At 38.5% G+C, this 20,539-nt stretch overlaps 1 protein-coding gene across 1 annotated transcript in view; it reads left to right on the top strand.

Moving 5' to 3' along the window:
- mrpl3 (mitochondrial ribosomal protein L3) overlaps positions 1-20,539 on the top strand; it is a 145,480-nt gene that overhangs the window by 56,351 nt on the left and 68,590 nt on the right. The window contains exons 3-6 of the mRNA XM_028817903.2: positions 2,803-2,894; positions 13,998-14,096; positions 15,029-15,128; positions 17,528-17,588. Of these exons, the coding sequence (XP_028673736.2) occupies positions 2,803-2,894; positions 13,998-14,096; positions 15,029-15,128; positions 17,528-17,588 (352 nt within the window). The remainder of the gene's footprint in view (positions 1-2,802; positions 2,895-13,997; positions 14,097-15,028; positions 15,129-17,527; positions 17,589-20,539) is intronic.

Below are 20,539 nucleotides of genomic sequence, written 5' to 3'. Positions count from 1 at the left end.
ATGACTGACAATCTGAATTACAACAACAACAACATTTATTTATATAGCACATTTTCATACAAAAAGTAGCTCAAAGTGCTTTACATAATGAAGAGAAGAAAAATAAAAGACAAAATAAGAAATTAAAATAAGACAACATTAGTTAACATAGAAAGGAGTAAGGTCCGATGGCCAGGGTGGACAGAAAAAACAAAAAAAAACTCCAGAAGGCTGGAGAAAAAAATAAAATCTGTAGGGGTTCCAGGCCACGAGACCACCCAGTCCCCTCTGGGCATTCTACCTAACATAAATGAAATAGTCCTCTTTGTAGTTCGGGTTTTTCACGGAGTCACTTGATGCTGATGGTCATACAGACTTCTGGCTTTTAATCCATCCATCATTGTTGGAACATCATGGTGCTTTGGGTAGATGGTGGTGGCGCATGCCACCACCAACAGGACACCGGAAAAGGAAACAGAAGAGAGAGTAGGGGTTAGTACAGATTTTGAATGAATAGTTATTATAATGAATTGGATATACAGAGTATCAGGATTAAATTACAGTGAAGTTATGAGAAGGCCATGTTACAGTAATGTGTTTTCAGCAGTTTTTTAAAGTGCTCCACTGTATCAGCCTGGTGAATTTCTACTGGCAGGCTATTCCAGATTTTAGGTGCATAACAGCAGAAGGCCGCCTCACCACTTCTTTTAAGTTTTGCTCTTGGAATTCTAAGGAGACACTCAGTTGAGGATCTGAGGTTACGATTTGGAATATAAGGTATCAGACATTCCGATATATAAGCCGGGGCGAGATTATTTAAAGCTTTATAAACCATAAGCAGAATTTTAAAGTCAATTCTGAAAGACACAGGTAACCAGTGTAGTGACATCAAAACTGGAGAAATGTGTTCAGATTTTCTTTTCCTGGTAAGGATTCTAGCAGCTGCATTCTGCACTAGTTGCAAACGATTGATGTCTTTTTTGGGTAGACCTGAGAGGAGTGCGTTACAGTAATCTAGCCGACTGAAAACAAACGCATGAACTGATTTCTCTGCATCTTTCAATGAAATAAGAGGTCTAACTTTTGCTATGTTTCTTATGTGAAAAAAATGCTGTCCTAGTGATCTGATTAATATGCGATTTAAAATTCAGATTACAATCAACGGTTACCCCTAAGCTTTTTACCTCCGATTTGACTTTTAATCCTAATGCATCAAGTTTATTTCTAATAGCCTCATTGTATCCATTATTGCCAATCACTAAGATTTCGGTTTTTTCTTTATTTAATTTGAGAAAGTTACTATTCATCCATTCTGAGATACAAGTTAGACATTGTGTTAGTGAATCAAGAGATTTGGGGTCATCAGGTGCTATTGATAAGTACAGCTGTGTGTCATCAGCATAGCTGTGGTAGCTCACGTTGTGCCCTGAGATAATCTGACCTAATGGAAGCATGTAGATTGAGAAGAGCAGTGGACCCAGGATAGAGCCTTGTGGAACACCATATAGAATATTACGATCTATCTTTTCAATGTGGCATACACTTAAGAGAATATCCGGACTCAAACTCATCAAATTATAGAAAAAAACCCAATCTAAATCCATTAAGTAGTTCTCACGTGAAAAGTAGACAGACAGAGAAACATTGGATTCAGGCAAGTTAGCCACAAACAAAGGATGGCCAAATTCCAGTTTGTGAAAAAGCACTTAAAAGAGCCTGCAGAATTTTGACAAAAAGTCTTGTGAACAGACAAGACAAAGATGAACCTGGTGTATCAGAGTGACGGCAAGAGACCAAAAGGAACTACCCAAGATCTAAAGCAGACCACCTCATGGCTTGGGCATGTATGGCTGCCACAGGTCCTGGCACACTTCGCTTCTTTGATGATTGAACTGTTGACAGCAGTGGCACAATAATTCTGAGGTGTATGGAAACATCTGATCTGCTCAAGCTCCAGTAAATGCCTCCAAAGTCATTAGATGGCACTTCATCCTGCAACAAGATAATGATCTACACAAACTGCCGAGGGTACACTGCAGCTCTTCAAAGCTAAAAAAATGGAAAATTCTTGAATGGGCAACTGAGCCAGGCCATTTATATGCTGAAGAGGAATTTTAAGGGGACAAGCCCCCCACAAAACAAGCAGGAGCTGAAGATGGCTACATGAGAGACTTGGCAGAGCATCACCAGAGAGAAGATTGTCAACACCTGCGGATGTCTATGAATCACAGACTTCAAGCATTGCATTGCATGCTGGGATATGCAACAAAGTCCCAAATACGACGTCTTTAACAGACCTGCCACTGCTGTGTTACAAACATGGTGCCAAGAAAATTGGGGAGGGGGGCATATAGGAAAATTGTTTGGCCAAAATGTATGCAGATCCCCTTAAATGTAAATGATCCCCCTGCAGTGTGCATTTAATCCTGTCTGAGTTGTTTAATTTGTAATTTTAAACTGTGAAGCGGGTGGGACATGTAAACCCAGGTCTCTCCTTCCTGGGAGGCAGCAGCACTAGAGCTGTTCTGCCATGCTGCCCTTTGCCAGTTCAAATAAGTTGAAAAAGTCAAGTTTCCATGGGGTGCATTTAGTTTTCACATAATGGTATATTGTTTTCTTATGTCTTATCTATATTTCTGTTTGTCCTTCTAACCTGAGCCCCAAGGATCCAGTGTTTGTCATGGAAGCAGTGCGCACATGTCTAGCACCAGCTCTGGATGGCATATATTGTATTGTTTTATAGTATGTTGTATTAGATAGACTGTGTTCTAACTGTAAAATTTATTACATCATTAAACTTTTGTTATCTGCCTTTCACTTTAGGGAATGCACGAGTTGGTTTGATTGCAGTAAAACTAGGAATGATGCCAGTTTGGACCAAGACTGGGGAAAAGCACGCTGTTACAATGCTTCAGGTAAGACAGATGCGTTCAATTAACAACCTTACTAAAACTGCCACAGCTACTTAACAAAAATCAAGATAATCGTTATAATTGGTTGAGGTCTTATGGTAAGCGATATATTTGCAGAAGCACTACTTTATTGAAGAAAGTACATTATATTTCTGGCTCCACTCTTACTGTTTGTGAAAGCACTTAATAATATTATTTAGGACAAACACAGCTAATAATTTAAGAATGAATAGAATAAAGGAACCTTTTAATTGCTACGTTCATGTTCTTGACATTTAGCTGCTCAGTTTATAATGTCTGCTCAGAGTTGCAATTGCAATTTATAATCTCACATCACACTGCATGGAGAGAGTAAAGATTTATTTGGCTTTCTTTGGTTTTCTTTGATTAAATTGAGCTGGACTAGGCCAATTAAGTCAATTAAGGGATTTTCTTTTATTTCATACAAATATAGAAACATTCTGCCAGAAAATCTTGTGAAATATTGGCTGAAAATAGCAGTTCTCATATTGATTTCTTTTTATATGATTATTACTTCTTTTGATGTACTGCTGGTATAATACCATTGCTTTTAATGCTTAACCAACACAAATATGTATTTCATGATTATACCTTAGATGGGTTTCCCAAGTCCCAAGGTTAAATTGCTATCTTTCCTGGAATGATATGTGCGTGTGTTCATGTTCCCCTGCTTCTTAACATATTAAATAAACTGAGTCATCCTTTGTATATGTAGAGGTTTGTGTTCTGCTACTTTAAATAGTTTTAGTCATTACTTCAGCAGAAGTAACTTTAATAAAACATTTCAAGAGATTATCAGTCTCATTTATTGTACTTTAATACATGTTAATTAACTTGCTGCATTTCAGCTTTAATATATAAATGCTTGCCTAGCAGAATACCAGTATACACTTTGCTTTGGTTAGCTTTTTGCTCATTCTTCTCCAAACACTTTGAGTCATCTTCATCACTGGAGGTAATCCATTTTCCAGTACTCAAACTAATATCCCTAATTGCTGACCTTTCTGAAAATTATAATTACGTTTTTTGTTAATAAGCATACTTCGACATAAGAGAATAGCATGCTGGTCAGTCGTTACAAAAGTAGAACTGTAAAAAATACAAAATAAACACACAGCATGATGTTTACCTGTGTATCTGTAATTTATTAATGTATTTATAAATAAATAATTATATGTAAATATATGTATATATGCAAATATATGTATATAATTGTATATATGTGTGTGTATGTATGTGTTTATATATATATATATATATATATATATATATATATATATATATATATATATATATATATATATATATATATATATATGCATATATATATATATATATATGCATATATATATGCATATACACATATATATAAAAAATTTGTGTGTATATGTCGTGAAGATCAGCCCAGACTCACAAGTCCAAAGCACACGTTTATTTTTCTTCAAGGGTTTACAGCACCACACAATGGTATGAAAATTTCCCTTTGGGATTAATCAAGTATTCTGTCTGTCTGTCTGTCTGTCATATAGTGCCTTTTATATCTATCTATTAGATAGTGCCTTTTATATCTATCTATCTATTAGATAGATAGAGAGTCTGTCTGTCTGTCTGTCTGTCTGTCTGTCTGTCTGTCTGTCTGTCTGTCTGTCTGTCTGTCTGTCTGTCTGTCTATCTGTCTATCTATCTATCTATCTATCTATCTATCTATCTATCTATCTATCTATCTATCTATCTATCTATCTATCTATCTATCTATCTATCTATCTATCTATCTATCTATCTATCTATCTATCTATCTATCTATCTATCTATCTATCTATGCATAAATCACCAATCAAAGCTCAGTCCTCTTTACTCTGTCCTTGTCTCTTCTCCTCTCTTCTGCCGCCTTTACTCCTCCACTCGCAGGCTCTCTCCACCACCTCTTGACTCCGGCTCCCATAATCCAGTGAGGCGGCCGCTTTTATGTCACACCTGGATGTGCACCAGGTGCTCCCTGATGATCTTCCTGCATCACTTCCTGGTGTGGTAGAAGTGCTGCAGTCCGGGGCTCTGTGATGGTTCGAGCACCCCCTGGCAGTGGCCATGGGCACACACGGGGTTGATATATTATGGCGGACAGCCAGGACGCCCCTTTGACACTGGGTCTGAGTGAGCAGCCATGGTATGCACACTATGTCCCCCAGAACGATGTAATCCTGGCAGCCTTCCTGGATTACATCGGGGCCACAGGCGTGGGACTTCAGTGTTGGGCTCCGTGGCCACCACCAGGAGGAGCTGCACGGCTTAATGTGCCCGTGAGGGCTGGAATGCAGCCACACCCGGAAGTGCTACCTGAATTAGGTTAATTATCACCTGAAGCACTTCTGGGTGGGCTATAATGAAGAGCCTGCAGCCACTACTCGAGGTGCCAGAGTTGAGAGGAGGAGGAGGACAAAGCTGCCTGGGAGGAGTGGAGGAAGAAGAGTGCGATTTTTGGGTGTTTTCTGTGTGTTTTGGGGACTGTGTAGGGCCTGTGGGACACGGGGAAGACGTGCCCCACGGCTGAAAAATACAAAAATAAATATTTCTGTTCATTTTCACCTGTGCCTCAGTTGTCAGTCTGCGTCGGGTCGGCACCAACAGTGCGCTTATTCCACTATATATAATATATATATATATATATATATATATATATATATATATATATATATATATATATATATATATATATATATATATATATATATATAAAATAAATTTTGTTCCTTACAGTCCCTAGTGCATAGGCAAAACAAAGTACATTTAACATACCACCATTACATTACCAAGACCAGAACAACAATACAATATAACAAGACAAAAGATGCAGGACTATAAAGCTTGAACAATGCTCAATATCCATATTAAAGTGCAAAATGACAGTACATAATTGGGAGAATGTTATAGGGATATGGTACTGGGTGATATGTAGAAATCTGACAGCTTGGGGAAAGAAGCTGTTATAGGACCTGGCTGTGCTGGTTCTAATGCTGCAGTATCTTCTACCTGATGGCAGGAGGTCAAGCAATGTGTGCGACAGGTGAGAGACGTCTTTCACAATGGTGTAGGCTCTATGAAGATGTCCTGGATTGAGGGGAGGGAGACCCTTGTGATCCTCTCAGCGGTCCTAACTACACGCTGCAGAGCCTTGCGCTCATGGGCTTTGCTGGTCCCAAACCACAAAGTGATGCAGTTTGTCAGAACGCTCTCCACAGTTCCTCTTCCATTCACCTGTCTGTGGCTGATCAGTGTGTGTACATAAGAAAATATAATACTGTATGTACATCCATATTACTAACCGAGAATGGTAAACCGGATGGACGCAGGGACATCCGGCCATGGGCCGTAGCCGCAAAAGACGTACTGCGCAAGCGCCCCCACAAAACCCCCCTTCTAAGCAACAGAAACCGGATGCAAAGCAACGTAAAATAAGAAATGAGGCGCCCATAGCACACAGAAAAAAGGAGTCAGACGCGAAACGGAACACACACAAAGAAGAGAATTGAGACCCACGACACAGAAATGAGGCAACGCCCCCTAGCACAAAAAAAAAAAAAAAAAAGTCAGACGCGAGCGCCACACAAACCCATTGAAAACAAAACGGGACAGACTACGGACATAGCACACGAAACATACACAAAAAGCAGGATTCGGACCCACGACCACGTTAACATAAATAAGAAATGAGACACAAAGCACCATTACTAAACGAACCGTCCGTATTAAATATACGTCATCTGAACACATTCAAATTATGCAGCATAGGTCGATCTCATTACACTGATGCACTATTAACCTCTAACTGACGAAGTACCTGAAAGTAAAAACTTTATGAACTGCATTACATCCAATACTACTTTTGCTTTTGCATCTAATGGCATCCACTCACTTACTCAACACGATTGATAAACTTCTACAAACGTTGATGATTAATAATATTCCCTTTGGAGGAAAGGTACTTTTATTAGGAGGAGATTTTACACAATGCTTAGCTATTGTTTCACATGTCATTCGCTCGGCTATTCTTCAGTCCACCTTAAAATACGCAGACAATTGGCATTGCTTTCAAAAGAGTTACGGAGATATTTGGAACAACAATCTCATTACACCAAATACCCTTTTTAACACAACGAACTATATTCTGTCCAAAAAATATTAATGTTGAGCACATTAATAACCAGGTCATTTCATTACTTCCTGGAGTGGCACAGCTCGGACCCACGACCACACTAACATAAATAAGAAATGAGACACAAAACCCCATTACTGAACGAACCGTCCGTATTAAACATACGTCATCTGAACACATTCAAATTATGCAGCATAGGTCGATCTCATTACACTGATGCACTATTAACCGTTCAACCACAGAATAGGCTCCATATTAACAGTGAGTACGATCCTCCTTATTACTTATCCATATTTCTAACGATGAAGAACAAACAAGTCATGAATTCACGCTCACGGGTACAAAACGATACGGCTTGAGTGACGGTACCAAACACACGAACCCGCATGAAAAAAAAAAATACATGTCGGACGACTAAACGACATACAAAAACGGGCAAGGCTCAATACAAACAATTAACGCCGTAAACTGCAACGGGCTTCTCACACAGCACAGGCAAATCGATTACAGCTCCAGAATAGCACGTCCCAAATCCTGCACATACAACGACGCGCCTCTCAAACGGCACAGACAAAACATACACGTCAAGGACATCAACGACAGACACCTGCTAAACGATTGCGCCAGTTAGCTCACAACGCGTTCAATAATGAGTCCACTATTCATGAAAATTCATTGGGATTAATGAATGTCATTTGCAATCATTGTCATTCACTTAACTTCCCTAAAGAAACAACTGGCAATACAAGTAATGAATTTACACGTTATTGTCAAAAGGGTCAAATTAAACTGCCTCCTTTACATTCATTTCCTGCATATCTACAGAAGCTTCTAACTAACGCAGTACCTGAAAGTAAAAACTTTATGAACTGCATTAGATCCTACAATAGTTCATTTGCTTTTGCATCTAATGGCATCCAGTCACTTACTCAACACCATTCATAAACTTCTACAAACATTGATGAATAATGATATTCCCTTTGGAAGAAAGGTACTTTTATTAGGAGGAGATTTTACACAGTGCTTAGCTATTGTTCCACATGCCATGGACTCGGCTATTCTTCAATCCACCTTAAAATACGCAGACAATTGGCATTGCTTTCAAAAGAGTTACGGAGATATTTGGAACAACAATCTCATTACACCAAATACCCCTTTTAACACAACGAACTGTATTATGTCCAAAATATATTAATGTTGATCACATTAGTAACCAGGTCATTTCATTACTTCCTGGAGTGGCACAGCTCTTTTTAAGCTCTGACAAAGTTGACTCTGATGACGACAATGACCATCTTAATTTCCCCTTAGAATATTTGAACACTATTAACCCAGCCGGATTACCACAACACAATGTTAGCCTTAAAAATGGAACAATAATCATGCTATTAAGAAACCTTAACACTAAACAGGGTTTATGCAATGGTACACGTTTAGACGTCAACACCATGCCACACAATGTTATTAAAGCAAAACTTCTTACAGAATCACATGCTAACAATACTGTTCTAATTCCTACAATTACCTTACAACTTCTGACCTGGAATTACCTTTTACACTTAAACGGCGACAGTTCCCCATTAGACCTGCCTTGACCATGACCATCAACAAATCACAAGGACAAACCATAGACAAAGTTGGCATCTACCTCTCTGAGCCCGTTTTTGGACATAGACAACTTTATTTGCTTCCTATATGCGTCATCTACACCTTCACACTATGCTATATCTCATTCATACATCACGCTCTTTGTAAATTCACAACACCAGGGGTTGGCGAGCGAAGCGAGCAGGGGGCAGAGCCCCCTAGTATGTGTATATTCAAAGCGTGTTTGTGTATTCACTACCAGTCAAAAGTTGTAGAACACCCCTTTTTTCCAGTTTTTATTGAAATTTAAGCCATTCGAGGCCAATGAATAATAACATGAAGTGGTACAAAGGTATGTGGTAAGCTGCCTAGTTTAGGATTCAAAAACTGAAAAATAATGTAATTTTCAAAGTAATACAAACCGTACTTTTCAGGGAACAAGTAATGAATTAACAACTTATAACTTTTCTGCAGTATAAGTTATGCTTTAAATGTTGATGCAGACAATTCCTGTAGATGTCCTAACTTTTGATGATTACTTACAAACCCCGTTGCCTGTATAAAAACAGCATTGTAACACCTTCTGAAGACATAATTTGGACAACATTGCTCTGTAACATTCTTATCATTGACGCAAGAAGGAAATCACCAAAGGAAGGCCGACACAGATCGTTATAACCCTTAAAAGTTTAGGCCCTATCTGTAGAAAAAATTACAAAGGAAGCCAAGGTGTCAGTGAGTGCAGTATTCTACACCATCAGAAGGAACTTGGCAAGTCTGACAGGTTCAGGACTCAAAGTCCCAACAGAATCAGTAGAAAATCTTCTAAGAGTCAAAAGCTTGTGTGATTGCTGCCTCACAGGACAACAGCTTCAAGCACAGTCTAAGAGCTGCGCAGATTCCATTTCTCCAATTATTTACTTGTTCTGTGTTTTAATTTCTGAATACGTTGAGACAGGAGGTGGTTCCAGGTTTTTTTTTTCCTTATTTTCTTTCTGCCACTCGACTTGTCAGTACTGTATTTCGAAGTCTTGTCTTCACAGTTTAAAGTGAGATTGCTTACTCCGCTTACTGTCCTTGGAGACGCCTATCACACAAGCTGTTCACTGTCAGAAGCTTGTCTTTTCACATACACATGCACAGGGTTGTTTAAGCATGTCATTGGTCAGGGAATAAGCTGTCTCCTAGTTTAAAAAACATTTTTGTTCTCTATAGGTTGAAAGCACATTGAATGTAATTTATAAATTTTTATATCTTTCCCTTTTAAAAAAAGAGGGCACCCTCCTTATGGCTCTCCATTTCTGAACAAATACTAATCATCCATCTGTTGATTTTCTGATACTTGCTAAATACTGTTCTAAGATATCCTACAATATATCAAAATTATTTATACAGTACATTTAAAAACAACAATAGCTGACCAAAGTGCTATACAACCACGAATAACACACTGCAAAAGACAATAAGCCAGTGGATAGCACTCGGAGTACTGAGAAAAGCGCTATATAAATGTAATGAATTATTATTATTATTATAAGACAGTAACATAGACAGACACATCTCTTGTGATTAATTAAGAGCCAAGGAAAAGAAATGTGTCGTAAGTAGTGATTTAAAATAGACAAAGTAGGGGCCAGCCTAACATGAAGTGGCAACCCATTCCAGAGTCTGAGGGCTACAACTTCAAAGGGACAATCTCCCCTACACTTTAGTCTTGATTTAGGGACCACCAGAAGCAAGTGATCAGTAGACCTGAGTAACCTAATAATTGTTAAAGTTCGGAGAGGTAAGAGGGAGCTAGGTCATTTAGTACTTTATAAGCAGACAGTGAAATTTTAAAATCCTAAAACAAACTGGGAGCCAGTGCAGGGAGGCTAGCTCAGGGACAATGTGTTCTCACTCATTAAAAGATGAGCTGCAGCATTTTGGACTAACTGTGAACGTGAGATAGGAGCCTGGCTGACACCAACATAAAGTGCATTACAGTAGTCAAGTCCGGGATGCAGTAAAAGCATGTACAACCCTTTCTAAATCGTGAAGTGATAAGAAGGGCTTAACTTTAGACAAAAGCCTCAGTTGAATGAAACTAGCTTTAGTTACAGAGTTTATAGTGAGAAGTCAAGCAAAATTACCCCTTTTATTGGCTAACTAAAAAGATTACAATATGAAAGCTTTCAAGGCAACTCAGACCCCTTCTTCTTTTTTTAGTTAGCCAATAAAAGGTGTCATTTTGCTTGACTTCTCACTACATCTATATTGGCTAACAAGGTACAACACCCTAGTATTACTGAGTTTATGTAATTTAAAATCACTATCCATTATTACACCTGGATTTTTTTTACAATGGATCTTACATAATGTTTCGGGAAGCTCAAGTCCATGTGTGGAGCACTGCTGATGTCAAAAGAAGTCAAGAATATACACAAATGAGTAAGTTTGTTCTTCAAAAAGAAGTGCAAGTTTCATAGCTTGTCATTTGTCTGTTACCACGGGAAAGGGCAATTCCTCTTACCGCCCGTCTCTTAGTCTCTCAAGGCCTATTCCTCTCCTCTTCCAGTGAGCCTTTAACCTAACCCTGGGTTTCTTAGTGAAGGCGTAGACCCCATCCCGCATGCTCTTGTAACTTGGACACAGTTGTGGTCCACTTTGTCTACATGTTCACCTGGCCCATGGTATGGTGTCCCTGCACTTTTGACCCTTGTGAAGTCCTTAAATAGCCGGGTCCGTAGGACATATTCTGGTTATGGTTCTACTTGTTTTACTTGACCACCTGTGTGCTACCATTTTGTAGGCTGGAGGATGATGACCGCCTCCGACAGTCTTCCTAGACCTCACCATTAAAATAATAACAATCTGTCCTGATTTGGGGGTATTTTGCTATCCCTTTGGCAAGGAAATTTTATGAACTATCGTCAAGCCTTCTTGGTCCTAATTGGCATAGTGGGCATTTATCTCTGACCTACACTGTAAATAAATTAAATAAATAAATAATGTTAAATTTATGGTAAAGTACTGACAGCTGGGTTGCCAGAATTTTACTGTTAAAAAAAAAAAAAGACAACATTTTTGGGTCTATAAAAATGTTATTTTTACAATAAAAAACTGGCAGCTGGGTTGCCAGAATTTTACCATAATAAATACTGTAACAGTATTTGTAGGTTTACGGTATACCTTTGTAGTAAATAATTGTCTATACAACACATTCTGACAGAAGAGAATGTTTAACCATAACCAGAAATCCATGTACAGTAAGAAATCTGCCAATTAATAAACCATTAGAAAGTGTTGTCGTGATCAAACCCCACTACACAGTTTGCATCAGTAAACTAACAACAACCAATAGGAAACATGTACAATTTAATCTATATTACTAAAAGACAGTTTAATATATGCACGGACGGCGGACGCAGGACACACCGAGGCGCATGCACCAGAGCACCTCAGCGCCCCAGAGTCAAACCCAGCGGCTTCCCAGAGTCAGTACGTGGCGCCCAACCAACACAACCTGTGCGAGACCGCATAGATGCACCCAAACAATACAACCTGGAAACTAAACTTGCTCTAATCCACTGTGCCAGCAGTCAGTGTGGCATATTTGAATCACATAACGGTAACTTCTACCTAACGACACAGCCACAGAAAAACAAAAACGAGACCTCATGGATAAAAAGAAACAAAAACGAGACCGCATGGATGCGCCCAAACAACACAACCTGTAAACTAAACTTCCTCTAATTCACTGTGCCAGCAGTCAGTGTGGCATATTTGAATCACATAGAGGTAATTCAGTATTAAAAGTAAGAGCTGTACCTAACGACACAGCCACAGAGAAACAAAAACGAGACTGCATGGATAAAAACAATAAATGGAGGCTCCTACAACGCACTTCAGAAACACCAGAAGCAAAGAAGTCACGGCTCCAAAAAGAAACAGCTCAACTAACGGAAATACAAAAACGAGCCCGTATGGATAAAAACAATGAACGAAGGCGCCTACGACGCGCCTCTGAAACAGCAGAAGCAAAGGAGTCACGGCTCCAAAAACAAAGAGCTCAACGATTAGAAATACAAAACCGAGCCCGTATGGATAAAAACAATGAACAGAGGCACCTTCAATGCGCTTCTGAAACACCAGATGCAAAAGAGGCACGGATCCAAAAAGAAAGACTACAAAAATATATGCACGGACGGCAGACGCAGGATGCACCGAGGCGCATGCACCAGAGCGCCCCAGAGTCGGTAGGTGGTGCCCAAACAACACAACCTGTATGAGACCGCATAGATGTGCCCAAACAACACAACCTGGAAACTAATCTTGCTGTAATCCACTGTGCCAGCAGTCAGTGTGGCATATTTGAATCACATAACGGTAACCTCTACCTAACGACACAGCCACAGAAAAACAAAAACGAGACCGCATGGATAAAAAGAAACAAAAACGAGACCGCATGGATGCGCCCAAACAACACAACCTGTAAACTAAACTTGCTCTAATCCACTGTACCAGGACGCTCCCACCCTCCATCATTTGTCATTCCTCCAAATATCAGAGGGAATAGAAACTGATTGCCATTCTTGCATTTGCGATTCTTTAGAGAATCGGGGGTTTACTGGTTATACATATTGAAAACAATTCAATGTTTAAGGAAGTTACGGCAAATTGTCTGGTGGAGAAGTAAAGTTTACTTTTGTGGTGTCCGCGGTCTGTCATTCAGGTGTAACCCACTATAAATCAGCTTCCATAACCTCAAAAAACCTTCAGCACGTGGGGATAAACAAGTCCGCTAACTTTGTTTTTTTTTTTTCCCTTACTGTTCAAAAGTAGGCGGTTCACTGGGAACAATATGGTAAAAGGGGGTGTGTCCTTATGCAAATATCATAACTTCAGTGTTACCGAAACAGCACTTTACCATTTTACAGTTGTTTACCTTCGCCATTTAACAGTTTTACACTGTAAAATTAACAGATTTTTTCAGCGTAACTGTAATGTATCAGTAAATGGTATGTAGCATATTTTGAAGGTAGAAAAATATCGATTTTACAGAACTTGGCTGTAAAAAAATAATAATGAAATGTTTTTTTTAAGATATACAGCTCATTTTCAGTAGAACATAAGGTAAATTTCCTTTTTTTCAGAAACGGTATTTTACTTTCACCATTTACAGTATTTTTACTGTTAATTTTTACTAACATTTTTTACAGTGTACCCTTGGAATTGCTTTGAAATAATCATATAGACACAATCTTTACATTTCTTATTGAAGGCATTCAAAGTGTGTTGTGAAGGTACTAATGTAAATAAATAAATAAATCTTTGTTCAATTAAGGTTCTTTTTATATTTTGTGCAGGTACAAGACTGCCATGTACTTAAATATGTAGCAAAAGAAGATTATGATGGAAAAGTAGCAGCTTTATATGTTGGCGGAAAAAATGTATCGCCCTTTCATGTAAGTATCATTAACAGAGACAGAAATTGGTGTGTTATCTTGGATTTTTTTTTTGTGCTGTGAATTTCATTTATAATCATTTAATTAATCTTTTTTAATTTTTTTGATGTGCCTTTGTAATAACCATTCAGTGTGTATTGCGCAAACAACCAAAAATGTTTAAACATGCAACTCATTGATTTCACTTTAAAGTGATTGCCTCCAACCCTAACCCTGCTCCCCCCCAACTACTGCACTTAGAATACCAAAAGCCATATCCCTAATGTCCACACTTCCCCGGTCATTTATTGCACAAGAAGGTTCCTGAGTTGCATAAAATAAAAAGCAGAACATGCTGATAGATGCAACTGTCCTAAGCACAATCTGACTCTGGTAGTCATTGTGTAAAAAACACCAGCCTTATTAGTTATGTATATAAATATGACATGCTGCTGAAGCATAAAGATGTGAGCAGATTCAAATTTGTCCCTTATTTCTTTCTTTCATAAGTATGTTAAGTTCTGATGAAAAGAATGTATTTTTCTACATTTTTGGGGTTTCTAGAATGTTACTGTATTTGTAACCAAACAGGCTTGACAATGCTGGTTTTATTAGGCTTATTAAGAGTCGATAATAAATTACTTCCTTGAAGACATTTTGATGTTCTTGGTACTCTTAGTTCTAATTATCCCAAAGTCCTTTCTTTGTGAGCTCATTGGAGGTTGTTTGTACTTGCCTGTTTGAAGGTGAAAATAAAAATCATAAATATAACTCACTTCTTTTTATGACAAACATTAAAATGTTTTTGTGACAACCGCAATATTTTACATTTGTTTAAACCATCACCGTGGCTTTAGTTGAGTTGTGTATATTTTTGCATTTAACTTAATTAGTTCAACTAGAAGGCTCATGTAAAATCATCCTGAATTCAAACCAAAATGTGTTTACTGCAGAGAACGGAGGATTCAATGGAGATCTTTCGGAATGCAGGAGTACCACCAAAACAGAAAATATCAATTTTCAGAGTGTCAGACAATGCTATACTGAAACCAGGTAAGGCACATTGTTATATTAATAAATATGTAAGAAGAAAATAAATAAAATACTATTAGTATACCTTTTAAATGCATTTATAAGAAACAGCTTTAACTAAGACAATCAGGAAAAAAAATGTGTGTGCAGTCTTGTGAAGTAAGTAGACCCCATTGGAACTGCTGATTTTTTCAACAGATTTGAACAGACAAACAGTAGAACTTCATGGAAACAGTACCTACAGATAATGGTGACCTATCTGAATAAACACACAAGGAAAACGTTTCTTGTCATTCATTTATGCAACAAAATCAATTTTGTGAAATTTTTCAATGGGGTGTTCTTACTTTTTCACATGATTTATATATAGTAACCACAAGGTGTTCAAATAATAGTTTTTTCTTTACAATATACAATACAATTACCAGCCACAGTACACAAATATAAATAGTCTCCTTCCATCTCCTGTAGAGTGTTGCCTGCTTCCTCCCAGTGAAGCAGCAGGCCCTCTTTTAAATCCAACCCTAAAACTGCTTCCGATGTCACTTCTAGGTAGTCCAGGGCACTTCCGGGTCATGTGGAAACCTGGGCAGTCTTCCCCCTGACAGGGCTACGATTCCGGATTCAAACTTCCATGCCATCCTGTGGGTATTTTAATCGGGTTCAACCCTGAGGAACACCGTCATACTGGGGAGTGAACTGCTTAGTTCATCCATTATGGCCTGTCCAGGCAAGAATCCCTCCATTATCCCGGCCAGGATGTCTGTCCTTCCTCTATGGCACCTGCTATCTATCGTTCTCTCTCTCTCTCTGTGTGTGTATGTAAAATCTATCTATCTATCTATCTATCTATCTATCTATCTATCTATCTATCTATCTATCTATCTATCTATCTATCTATCTATCTATCTATCTATCTATCTATCTATCTATCTATCTATCTATCTATCTATCTATCTATCTATCTATCTATGATATAGTGCCTTTCATATCTATCTATCTATCTATCTATCTATCTATCTATCTATCTATCTATCTATCTATCTATCTATCTTTGATATAGTGCCTTTCATATCTATCTATCTATCTATCTATCTATCTATCTATCTATCTATCTATCTATCTATCTATCTATCTATCTATCTATCTATCTATCTATCTATCTATCTATCTATCTATCTATCTATCTATCTATCTATCTATCTATCTATCTATCTATCTATCTATCTATCTATCTATCTATCTATCTATCTATCTATCTATCTATCAAACAGTAGGTAGCAGATGTTTTCCTTGGAATGCGGTGTTCTTTTTCCGCCATGCAAAGCACTTTTTGTTCTGACCAAATAACTAATAATAATAATTTTTGTCTCATCAGTCCAAAGCACTTTGTTCCAAAATTAATCTGGCTTGTCTAAATGAGCATTGGCATACAACAAGCGACTCTGTTTGTGATGTGAGTGCAGAAAGGGCTTCTTTCTCATCACCCTGCCATACAGATGTTCTTTGTGCAAATTGCGCTGAATTGTAGAACGATGTACAGATACACCATCTACAGCAAGATGTTCTTGCAGGTCTTTGGAGGTGATCTGTGGGTTGTCTGTAAACATTCTCACAATCCTGCACATATGCCGCTCCTGGGTTTTTCCTGGCCTGCCAGACCTGCTGGGTTTAACAGCAACTGTGCCTGTGGCCTTCCATTTCCTGATTCCATTCCTTACAAATGAAACTGACAGTTTAAACCTCTGAGATGGCTTTTTGTAGCCTTCCCCTAAACCAGGAGACTCAACAATCTTTGTTTTCAGATCTTTGGAGAGTTGCTTTGAAGATTCCATGCTGTCACTCTTCAGAGGAGAGTCAAATGGAAGGAAGCACAACTTGCAATTGACCACCTTAAATACCTTTATATCTCATGATTGGACACACCTTTCTATGAAGGCTTAATGGGCTCATCCAACCAATTTGGTGTTGCAAGTAATTAGCATTGAGCAGTGACAGGCATTCAAATCAGCCAAATGACAAGGGGACACACATTTTTGCACAGCCAGCTTTTCACATTTGATTTAATTTCACACAACTAAATACTGCTTCACTGAAAATCTTTGTTCGGAAAACACTGCAGTACTCAGATGTTCCTAAGAAATGAAAGACATACCACTGTTATCTTTTTTTGTTGAAATTAGAGTCAATTATTATGCAGGCTGAGAGGGGTTCCCAAACTTTTTCATATGACTGTATTATATTCCTCATACCTTCCTTATTCCTTGTTGTCCGGAGACGTCTTATACTGTCTGCAAGGATATCTAGATTACTGACAAACTATACAGCCCATCTTGTTGTACTCTGTTTGATCCTTTTTTGTGTGTTTGTCTCAGAAAAAAGATGCTGATTATGTTTTCCGTATACTTTTTCTTTTACAGGCACTCCTTTATATGCTGCTCACTTTCGTCCTGGACAATATGTTGATGTCACCGCGAAAACGTAAGTATCGTCCAGTTTACCGATTGTTTAATGCTTCACATAGTACCAGACTGTGAAATAATTGTGGAATCCTCATGGTCTTGAGAGGTCATTGCTCTAGTGTAAGGATTTAGTTTGAAACACTAAGGTTATTAAAGCTTGAAAAAAAAAGAATATGTCTATAGAATTAAGCAATTTCATCTGAACCCAGTTCCCTTCAAACTCTAGGTGTATTGCAACTGACAAAGCACCTCTCGTCACCATTGTGTTCGTCTGACCTCACGAAACAACTCCGCTTCCAGTGTACTGATTTTGTTGAAATTTGGCACACTTATTAAAGATACTGTAAAATGACACAAAGAACAACGGATAAAGAGTTGTTGGTAAACGCGTATAATTTGACAGGTTTTTTGGTGTAAATAGACTCCCAATTAGTTGTGGAGATGTCTGTACAAACACAAATCCAAACAGAAGTGATGAACAGTAGGTGTCACTGATTTTCCGGGTTATGAAGGAAGATGGACACTGGAGATGACGTCGGTGATGAGAGGGCCTTCAGTCACCCGATCTGCAGCGTGAGAAAGAGAAAAAGGATCAGAAAACTGTGCCAACCCCTGGCTCGACGAGTAACTACATGCACTAGAACCCTTAAGCTGCCTCCCATGCGCACACTCGTGACAATACCCAAACCAGCATTTCTGCTTCTGAAACAAATGCGGGAGTGCTCTGATATTCTTTTTAGGGGTGTTCACATTTAATGTGAAAAGTACTAACTGTTGTCGTCATGTCTGTCTGTCTGTCGGTTCATTCAAAACAGTCTGCTGATTTTGTTGAAATTTGGCACACTTATTTTTCAAGGAAGTTTGTCTGAAAAAATTCTATTTTCATAAAGTATATTGTGTTCATTTTCACAACCTCCAATTGAAAAGTAAATTTGCAAACTTTCCTATGCAGTTCCAATTTACAACAATGTTTATTGAATTAAACTGACATTGAGATAAATTACGTCAACTTGTGTTGACTAGCAGATCAGCAGAGTGATGTACACAGCTGCAGCTTTTACCCACAATGCTTTGCACAAATCACTGCTACTGGAAGTTGTGCCAGGTCAGGTACATTTTTGTTTTCACTGTAATAGCAACAAATTTAAGTATGGGGAGCAAAAAAATCACTTAACTCATCTAGACATGAATTAAATAAGCAAGCTATGTAAGTGTGGCTCTGGATGCATAGAGTGGATTATCACATACTCTGTGTTTACTACTTTAAAAACAAACTCGTAGCTGAATTAAACTCAAATTATAGTAGTTCAGCAGTTCTCTGACACTTTGCCAGCAAGGCGCCACGATAGCAAAACTATAATTCTGACCTTCTTCAGTCCTCCAGTAAGAGCAGCCTGCCCTGAAGCGTTCAAGTGTTTAGAGTAAATACGCGAGTACTGTGCCAGGGCAGTGTCTGAAAAATAAAAGACATTTGCTGCAGAGACATTGTACTGCACATAAATAATACATAATGGGCGGTATTGGATGTCGCTACCCTCTCCGATACAAAGAAAAATATCACTAATTCTTTTATTTGTTGCCTCATTTACCTAATGTTTTTGGTTGCTAAAATATTTTGTCAAAAGTAAAAGGAGGCTGCTACTCGAGCACAGCACATCATGAATTACATTTATTTGAGTAATGCAACTAGATTTCATTTTCTGAAAATGAACTGCACCAGTTACTGAGCAGAACTGGTCCCAGGCCATTCTTTTGAGATACACCGGGATTTGTATTTTTTTTGGCTCACCCCAAAGCTGAAATGGAATATTCACACCTGCCTATAGGAACCAAATCCTGGTGGGCTCAATCGGACAAAAAGTGAAAGCCCACTTTGACAAAGTTTATTTATGTTTTAATTGCTGCTAGTTTATGTGCATTTAACTATACTACCCCATAGCCCCTAAGCAGGAAGAAACCTAAAGTCCATCACAGTGCTGACATAACAGCAGACTCTCAAACCAGGACCAGTAACATTAGAATTTTTTGTTTTGGGTTATACGAGGAAGTGATCTTGCTAGAATATGGACACTGAGAGTACATGCAGACTCCAGCATAAAGTTGTAACGGCGTCACCTAGTTGTAATTCTGGTTCTGTGTGTCATCATTCATTAGTCATTTCTATGTTCAATGAATTCAGGACTGTTACTTGTCTGTGTAAGGTCAGGCATTGGAGGACATCAACGTGTGATGATGCACTTTCAAGGAGGATGAGAGTTACTGGATGGAAGAATAGAGTTTCAGGTTTCCATGGTAATTTGATGGTGGTTAGATGTAAGGGCTCGTTTATAATTCACACTCAGAACGCGGCCGCATCATGGCTGCCACGCGTTCCCAGTGTTCATTTGATGCGTCCTCTGAGCAGGTCCTCAGAGATTAACATGTGCGAGTTGCAGTACCAGCAAAAAGTCGGGGTGGGCGCAGTGTGCTAAAAGTGGGAATGTGACGTCAGAGTCTCTGTTTACTATCGACATGACAGAAAGCTGCTTTGAGGATCCTACAGGATCGGTGTGCACGCTTCGATGTTTGATGAATGGTTCGATGTGGTGAAGCAAAATGCAGACATATAGAGTCATTGGTGGTGCTTTTATATTCAAGCATCGCATATTCCTGATCGCAATGACACGATACATTTTAAAAGTCTCACATACCATCTTTTGTGCCGTCTGTTTTTTCTGGGGCTTCCTCCTGACCTGACAGCAGCAATCGTCACACAGAACACATTAAATGTATGATATTCCAACTCTCTGCACATTTAGAATTTTAAATTTATACTTTATCACTTTCATGATGAAATGCATTAAAGTATGTATGTTACATTTTACTGATAAATCGTTAATTTCATTTAAATAATGAATACTGTTAATAATTACACACATGGGGGTGACACGGTGGCGGAGCGGTAGCACTGCTGTCTCGCAGGGAGTCACG

Source organism: Erpetoichthys calabaricus, chromosome 13 (assembly GCF_900747795.2).
Source record: "Erpetoichthys calabaricus chromosome 13, fErpCal1.3, whole genome shotgun sequence".
NCBI lineage: Eukaryota > Metazoa > Chordata > Cladistia > Polypteriformes > Polypteridae > Erpetoichthys > Erpetoichthys calabaricus.
This window is presented reverse-complemented; position numbering and strand designations above follow the sequence as displayed.